Genomic DNA, 9,017 nt, shown 5'->3' with positions numbered 1-9,017 from the left:
TTTAATGAGTTCACCAAAGTGCATCAAAAAGCAAGTTCAGCATCATTCTTCATTCCCCTGCTGTTGGAATTCGGGATGGTCTTAAGTTTTACTCTCAATGCCTACCCTTTTGGCTGTTCCTATAAAAGGGATCTTGGGATTTTCTGAGGTGTCTTCAAAGCTCATTCATATGTTTAATAAACCCTTTCCATGTGTCAGGTGCCACCTCTGGGTTCCTCGCAGTGGTCCTGTAGGACAGAGTAGGGCTGCCCCATAGGTTCCTGAGACTGTAAATCTATATGGAAAGTGACCGCCACATCTTTGACCCTTGGAGCAGCTGGTGGGTTTGAACCACTAACTTTAAAGTTAGCAGCCCAGCGTCTATCCCACTACATCACCAAAACTTCTGGTCAGATGGGAAGGTGGGAGGGTTATCTAACCAAGAGAACAGCGTATGAGAAAGGCCAGGGCCCCAAATCTCTGTAATTGGGGGCAAAATGAAGCTCTGCAGAAATGAACCCAAAAGGGACCCACCATGGAGCCTAGTGTCCAGGCGAAAAGCAGAAACATTGTAGAAGAAATCAGAGGACACAATTTTGGTGACCTTCGGTGGTTGCTGTTAGGTGCCTCGAGTCAGTTCCCACTCATAGTGACCTTGTACACAATAGGACGAAACACTGTCCAGCCAGTCCTGCACCAGTCTTGGAGTTGTTACACTTGAACCTGTGCTGCTGCCCCAGTGCCAGTCCTTCTCATTGGGGGGGCTTCCTCTTTTTTGCTGATGCTCCACTTGCCCAAGCTTGATGTCTTTCTCTAGGAACTGTTCCATTCTGAAAATGTGTCCAAAGTATGAGTGATGAAGTTTGGCCATCCTGACTTCTAAGGAGCATTCTGGGTGTACTTCTTCCAACAGATTTGTTTGTTCTTCTGGAAGTCCATAGTATTTTTAATATTCTTTTCCAACAACATAATTCAAATATTTCAATTCTTGTATGAATTGTCCACCTGTCACATGAGGTTATTGAAAATACCACGGCTTGGGTCAAGTACATCTAAGTCCTTAAATTGACATCCTTGCTCTTGAACACTTTAAAGAGGTTTTGTGCAGTAGATCTGCCCCAGTGCAACATGTTGTTTGATTCCTTGGCTGCTGCTTCCATGAGTGTTGATAGTGGATCCAAACAAAATTAAGTCTTTGACAACTTCAATCTTCTCTCCTTTTGTTATGATGTTATTTATTGGTCCAGTGGTGAGGATTTTTGTTTTCTTTACATTGAGATGCAATCCATACCAAAGGCTGTGCTCTTTGATTTTCATTAGTAAGTACTTTTAGGTTTCTTTGCTTTCAGCAAGCAAGGTTGTTAATGAGCCTTCCTCCAATCCTAATGCCACGCCTTCTTCATATAGTTCAGCTTCTCGGATGATTTGCTCAGCATACAGATGGATAAGTATGGTGAAAGAACACAACCCTAGCATACTCTTTTTCTGATTTTAAACCATTCAGTGTCCCCTTGTTCTGTTCGAATGACTGCCTCTTGGTTTATGTATAGGTTCCTCATGAATACACTTAAGTGTTCTGGAACACCCATTCTTCACAGTGTTGCCCATAGCTTGTCATGATCCATAGTTGAAAGCCTTTGGGTAGTCAATAAAGCACAGGTTAACATCTTTCTGGTATTCTCTGCTTTTAGCCACGATCCATCTGACATCACTAATGATATCCCTCATTCCGTGTCCTCCTCTGAATCCAGCTTGAACAGTTAGTTCCCTGTCAATGTACTACTACAGCCATTTTTGAATTATCTTTAGCAAAATTTTAATCGCACGGGCTATGAATGATACTGTCCAATGATTTCCGCATTCTGTTGTGTTGTCTGTCTTTGAGATGGGCACAAATATGGATCTCTTCCAGTCAGTTGGCCAAGTAGCTGCCTTCCAAATTTCTTGGTGTAAATGAGTGAGTGCCTTCAGTATTGCATCAGTTTGTTGAAAGATTTCAATTTGTATCCCATCAGTTCCAGTAGCCTTGTTCTTTGCCAGTGTCTTCAATGTACCTTGGACTTCTTCCTTGAGTACCATTGGTTCTTGATCATATGCTACCTCTTGAAATGGTTGAACAGCAACCATTTCTTTTTGGTACAGTGATTTTGGGTATTCCTTCTGTATTCTTTTGAAGCTTTCTGAGTCATTCAATATCTTGCCCATAGAATCCTTTCATATTTCAGGTAGAAGCTTGATTTTTTTTCTTCATTTTTTTCAACTTGAGAAATGTTGAATGTGGTCTTTCAGCTCTTTGCACATTTCATTATAATATTTGACTTTGGCTTCTGGAGCTGACCTTCGGCATTTTCTGTTCAGCTCTTGTACCTCCTCATTTCTTCCATTTGCTTTAGTATCTGTGTGCTGGAGCAAACGGCTTAGAGTTTCTTCTGACATCCATTTTGACATTTTCCTTCTTTCTTGTCTTCTTAATGACTTCTTGCATTCTCCTTGTATGATGTTCTTGATGTCATCTCACAACTCCTCTGGTCTTCAGTCATTGTGTGTAATGCATCAAATCTGTACTTGAGATGATCTCTAAATTCAGTTGGGGTATGTTCAAGGTTGTATTTTGGGTCTTGTCAACTTGTTTTAAGATTTTTCAGCTTCAGCCTGAATCTGCATTTGAGCAGTTGATGGTCTGGTTCCAGAGTCTGCCCTGGTGTGCTTTGTCTAATGATATGGAGCTTTCCCATTGTCTGCTCCCTAAGGTTTTATGAATTAATATTAGGATCACTGGAGGTGCAGTGGGTTAGGTGTTGGGCTGCTAACTAACTGCAAGGTTGGCAGTTCAAACCCACCAGCCTCTCTGAGGAAGAACGCTTCTGTAAAGACAGACAGTCTACACGAGTTCTCCTCTGCCCTATGGGATCTCTCTGAGTTGGAATCAAGCTGTTGGCAGTGGGTTTGGTATTTCGGTTTTTCTGTTAGGCAAAGAGGTCTTCGAAAAGGTTCTAAAAGCAGGATCCATAAAAGAAAACAATGACAAGCTCAGCTTTATCCCAGTGAAAGACCTCTGAACTCCCAGAGAGATTACTGAGAATGGAAGAAGCCGTATTCCGGAGAAAACTTTTGCAGATCATGTATCTGATAAAGGACTTGCATTTGCACAATGCATAGAACTCTTTAAAACTCGGTAAAATCAAGGCAGACCCAGCTGAAACTGGGCACGCCTGAAGCGTTGAAGGGGTCCTGATAGTTGAGGGGAATAATTTTAAAACACCATTGGTATCCTTTCTTTCATCTCCCGTTTCTCTTTCCTGGTTTCTTTGTTGTAATGAAAGATTCTTATTCCTCGTGGTTTAGATCTGCACGGTCGTTGCAGCCGTCCTGTGACGACGATGTGGCCACGAATGTGTCGGTTCAGCTCTACAATGGAGAGAGGTGGCAGCTTATCGTCAAGTTGGAAAATATCGGGAAGGAGCCTTTGGAGAAACTGGAGGTCACCTCAAAAATTCTCACCACCAAAGGTAGGCGTTTGAAGCAGGTTTGCCCCCAGAAACATGTATCTTTTTGATTGTAGGACAGGTACTTTCTGTCTTTACTTCTGATTTACAATTTTGTTGATTTTGTTGTTGGGAACATGTAATGTGGAGCACAGCCCGTTCCCCCGCGTCTCCATGTGTATAGGTCAGCGGTGACATTGGTGACACTCTGCCCGCTGTGACACCACCCTCACCCTCTTCCTCGGAGGGGGTCCGCCCCCATTCACAGCGACTCACTGTCCCCGAAGCTTCCTGTCTAACCTTTAGAGTTGCTGCTGTCAGTTCGATCCCCAGAAGAGATGCTTTCAGTTCCAAGTGGTGGGCAACTCTAAAAGCTTCTCCCACGTTTGCGCGGGTGCCTCGGGAGACAGCCTGCCCGTTGATTCTGCTGTCTCCACCACTGCCACATTCATTGTGCTGTTTGTCAGAGTGTCGGGCGCACGTCAGACCTGCAGGACAAAGACATCTGTCTTCTTCATTGATACTTTGTGGAGTTTTTGGTGAAAGTTTACATAGCAAGTTAGGTTCCCATCTGGCAATTTCCATAAAACGTGTGCAGTAACATTAATTACATTTAACACTGTGTGTGTCAGCATTATCTTTCAGTGTATTCTGTTTGTTCCCTTTTCTGTACTCTAGTCTCCCTGTCCCTTGGCCTTTTTGTTGTTGTTTGTGAGAAAGCACTGACCTGCTGGTTTGTAACAAGGGTCCCAATAGTGCAGGGAACTCCCTTGGGTTTTTGTAGGACTCTGCTCTTTCACCATCAGGTGATCTCAAGATTGGATCTTGGTATACAGTCTCTCAAGGCAGTAGTTTCAGGAGGAGCCATTTCTTGAATGAATGAATGAAATAAAACTTTCAAGGGCACAGAAGCATTACTGCCTGGGATCCCTCCTCTCAGTCTCTTACTGGCACCACACGGAGGGCCTGGGATCCCCTCCACAGGACGAGCTGATCTCTTCCGGTTCAAAGGCAGGTGTGACTCAGGGCTGTCAGGCTCGTCTCGGTCTGTGAGACGCTGTCCTGATGTGCCTCAGTTTCCTCATGGGTCAGTGTAACGAGGTAAATATGGCAGAATGCCAATACTGTAGGGCTAAGGAGAAGGGGTGCTCTGTTCCACGCCACAGCAGGGATGAACTTTGAAGACGTGATTCTGAGAGAACTCCGTCCATTATGATGGGACCAATATTGTGTGAGTCCACTTACATGAAGTCTCTAGGAGAAGCAGGGAGTCTTGGTGGCCTGGCACTTAGATTCTGAGCCTTCGAATACAGTCCATCAAGTGTGTCCCCAGCCTAAGGCTGACCACCGTCATCTTGGATGCTAGCAGCAGACATTCGTCTCATCCGGTTTATACCTTAGAGAAGTAGAATCATTTTGTGAAGTAAAGAAATATAGTCACACAACACAAACTTCTTAGCATCTTGCTTCTTGACTCACCTCTCGGTGTGTGTAGTTGTGGATGGTTGCTTCTCCTTGCTGTAGAACCCGCCACTGTGTAGAAGCGCCACACTCCATTCATCCCTTCAACCATTGAGCGCACATGGGTGGTTTCCATTGGGGTCACTAGGAATAGTGTTGCTACGAATATATTGGCACATGCCTTAGTGGACTATATAGACATTGATTTTAAATATAGCTCCAGGAGTGGAAAGTTGGGTTACAGGATATGTTCAGTTTTAGCACCAAACTATTTCCAAAGTGCTTGTACCCGTTTATACCTGTAGTGTATGAGAGTTATGTTCCTTCAAGCCCTCCAACCCAAAACCAAGTCCTCTCACTGGCACTGAGTTGTATGACCCATAGCTACCTGATGGAGAAGAGTAGAATTGTTCCTTAGAGTTTCTGACATTGTAAACCTTTCTCCTGAGGAGCAGTTGGTGGGTTTGAACAGCTGATCTAGAGGTTAGCAGCCTGACATTTAGCCCACTGTGCCACCAGGGGTCCTTCATAGCCCCTCCCATTCTGGGGAGAGGGCGGGGCTTCCGTTTGCATTCTGTTTCCCTGATGACCTGAGAAGTTGAGCATCCTACGTGTTTTCTGCCGCTTAGGTTTTCTCTTTCGTACGAGCCTTTTGCCAGGTTCCCCTCTGTTGGAGGGGTTTTCTTTCCTGTCTCTCTGTCTGTAGATTTGTGAAAGATGATTTTCCCCCCTATATTCTGGATCTGCCTTCTTCATTGGAAATGAATGTTGTGGCTTTCTCCTGCTGCTTTCTGGGTATCTGTGCATTCTCAGTGGTGTGTGTCTTTGGGTGAGCAAAAGGCCTTAATTTTAATCTGGTCACTTTGGTACTGACTCGATGGCACTTAACAACAACAACAAACTTTTAATATCATCCTCATGGTCGGCAGTTCGAAACTACCAGCTGTTCTGCGGGAGAAAGATGAGGCCTTCTGCTCCCATTAAGATTTACAGCCTCGGAAACCCTGTACAGGGTCATTATGAGTCGGATCCGACTCCACGGCACATAACAACAACAACATCTTGATTAGGCCATGATTCCCAGTATTGTGTGGCTTACCTCCGTTTTGTGATCTGATATATATGTCCTATGTGTTGTGCATCCTAATCTCTGACCATGGTTAATAAGGCAGGATTAGGTGATGTTAAAGAGGATTAAGTTGTGTTTGTTGTGTTAAGGAGGCTTAGGGTGGGATGGGATGCAACTCCCAGATGCTGTGTAGGAGGGGTTTCCATGGGGAGTGGCCCGCAGCAGTTTTATCTCAGGAGAGATGAAAGGAGAGAGAAGCCAGCAGAGACGGGGAACCTCCTACCGCCAGGGAAGAAGAGCTGGGAGCCCCTGTGCTGAGAACCTCTGAGACCCAGGGCCAGACTGATGCCAAGACCCACGCAGATCTCCGAGGGATGTCAGGCCCACTGAACGGAGAGAGGGACCTTCCTCTGGAGCCGACAAAGCCTCCTCCTAGAGTTGGCACCCCGAATTCAGACCTGTGGATTCCCAAACTGTGAGAGGATGCTTTTCTGTTTGTTAAAGCCACCCCTATGGAATTTCTGTTGTAGCAACGCCAGAGAACTAAAATGAAGGTGAAGTCCTGGTGTGACGCTGTAAGATAAGAACTGGATTGCTGACTGCAAAGTTGGCAGTTCAAATCCACCATCTGCTCCTCGGAAACTCTAAACAAGGTTGTTATGAATTGGAATTAACTTGATGGCACTTAATAACAACAAGAAGATAACTAAGACACCCCTACTTTTGGATGCAAATACATACCAATTAGGTAAAAATGCCTCTTTGGCAAAAAACCATCATGTGGTATTTTGGCTTTAATTACTTGGTTATAGGTTTTTTTGTTTTGTTTTGTTTTTGATGTTTGAACAAGTAAACTGATATTGAAATGACAATACTAAATTACTAATATTGGAAAAAGGGAAAAGACAGGAGATGGTAAATTTTTTTCAAATCAACTGTCATTTTCTTTATTTTAGCAGCTTAACAACTGGAAAATAACTTTTCCTTCTTTCAAATAAACACACATGATAACCACATTTCTATAATTCATCACAAAACTGCTTGTTCCGGAAGCACAAATCTGTGCCATTCTCCCCTTTGGGAATCCTTTAAGGACGCCCTATTTCATGGCTTTTTCTGTGCCTCCGAGGCCCTCCAGGACCAGCCTGTGCCCAGTGTCTGCTTCTTCCTTCAGCCTCAAGTGGCAGTGGCTGTTGGGAACGATTTCGACTCCTGGAACCTTCCATGCTACTCTTATTTCTAGACTTCCAGATAAGCTGTCTCTTCTCTCTAGAACTCAGCTTGCTACTTCCGCTCCTGCCCCGTTGCCTTCTCAGCTCAACTTTACCCTCTGGGTTTCCACTTAGCTGTCCCTCTCTGGAAAGCCTCTGTCTTAGCTCTCTGGTGCTGCTATGGCAGAAATACCACCAAGGGGTGGGGTGGGGTGGAGGGGCGGCTTTAACAAACAGAAATGGATTCTGTCACAGTTTGGTGGTTGTTAGGTGCTGTTGCGTTGACTCCCACCCGACTCATGGCGACCCTGTGCACAACAGAACGTCCCTGTTCAGCTTCTCCTCTCAGTGAGCACTCAATCCACTTGTGTAACCTTTCCCCTCAAGTTCAGGGGTCCAGGGGTCTCATCGGTATCTGTTTCATTTACAGAGTCCATGTGCTGAGCACACTTTCTTGCTGCAAGTCCTCAGATCTTGAAATGTTGTTTTAGATGAAGAGTGCTACGCCATCCTCTTGAATTTGTCGTTCCCAGCAAAGTAGACCATGGGATTGTCCGGTTCAAAAGACCGACACCAGTCTGTTTCAGCGCACTCATGCCTAAGATAGCGATATTTATGCTGTCCATTTCATTTTTGACCACTTTTAGTTTTCTTAGGTTCATACTTCATACATTCCATGTTCTCATTATTCGTGGATGTTTACAGTTGCTTCTCCTCATTTTGGGTTGTGACCCATCAGCAAATGAAGGTCCTGAAAGCTTTACTCCATTCACGTCATCATGGTCAGCTCTCCTTTGAAGAGGCAGCTCTCTCCCAGGTGTATTTAGTGCCTTCCACCCTGAGGTGCTCATCTTCCAGCACTCTAGCTGACAATGTTTGGCTGTTAGAAGATCATGTTTTTATCTTCCAGTACTGTTTGTGACAGTGTTCTGCTGCTGTCCGTTAGAATCAACATTCAGAAGTGGTCCATCTTTTCCCCTCTCTAACTTCTCCACCGTGGGTGACCCTGCTGGTGCTGGGAATACTGGTGGCATAGTTTCCAGCACCACAGTTTGACAAATTGACAGTCCAGTGGTGGTCTTACAGTGTAAGAGGTTGAAATCCAAATTCTAGGCTGCCAGCTGGAAAAGGTTCTCTGTCACTTCTGGAGGAAGGCCGTTGCCTTCTTTCAGCATTTGTAGGCCTGGTGTCCCTTCGAGTCTCGTCATTGATCTTTGCTTGGGCGTAAGAGGTTCCCAGCACAGTGACTCTGGGTTCAAATGTCGTCTTCGGATTCCAGCTCTTCCTTCTTGATGATACTTGGTCCTTCTGATCCTTGCTTGCTTGGTCAATTTCTTTAATATCTTAAAAGAGGTGGACTCAAAACACAGCCTAATCCTGTAGTGTGTTTCCTGCCTCAATAACATAATTTCCAGGAATCCTGCCTCATTACCATCCTGGGGTGAGGATGGGCAGACAGAGGATTACTGCGTCAGCTCCTACGATGGAGGGCCTGTTGTCATTGCTGGTTCACAGGCCTTCTCTCTCAAAAGCCGAGACTGGGTTTTATTTTTGTTTCCAGGGCCTGGCAGGAAGAAGAGTGAGACTCATGACAGTGCCCATTGAAGGTGGTTGTGTGGGTTTAGTAAGTAATGTGGACTACTGACCTTTCTACTGCCTGTGTTTCTCCTGCTTCCACTCTCAGTTTCCACATCTGCTCTGTGGAGTCATCCTGGTGCAGACCTTTTCTCCTCCTCAGAGAGACCCTCAGCTTCTTCTTGGTCACTAAAGTACTGCCTCTCCTCAGCATCCAGTTCACACCTCACTCCCTGG

At 45.0% G+C, this 9,017-nt stretch overlaps 1 protein-coding gene across 2 annotated transcripts in view; it reads left to right on the top strand.

Moving 5' to 3' along the window:
- The window catches only part of TRAPPC9 (trafficking protein particle complex 9), a 585,848-nt gene that overhangs the window by 138,387 nt on the left and 438,444 nt on the right, over positions 1–9,017 (top strand). For both annotated transcript variants that reach the window (XM_006830723.1, XM_006830724.1), the window contains one exon: positions 3,325–3,488. In XM_006830723.1, coding sequence (XP_006830786.1) covers positions 3,325–3,488 — 164 coding nt within the window. The remainder of the gene's footprint in view (positions 1–3,324; positions 3,489–9,017) is intronic.

This window comes from Chrysochloris asiatica, unplaced genomic scaffold (genome assembly GCF_000296735.1).
Source record: "Chrysochloris asiatica unplaced genomic scaffold, ChrAsi1.0 scaffold00001, whole genome shotgun sequence".
Lineage (NCBI taxonomy): Eukaryota > Metazoa > Chordata > Mammalia > Afrosoricida > Chrysochloridae > Chrysochloris > Chrysochloris asiatica.
This window is presented reverse-complemented; position numbering and strand designations above follow the sequence as displayed.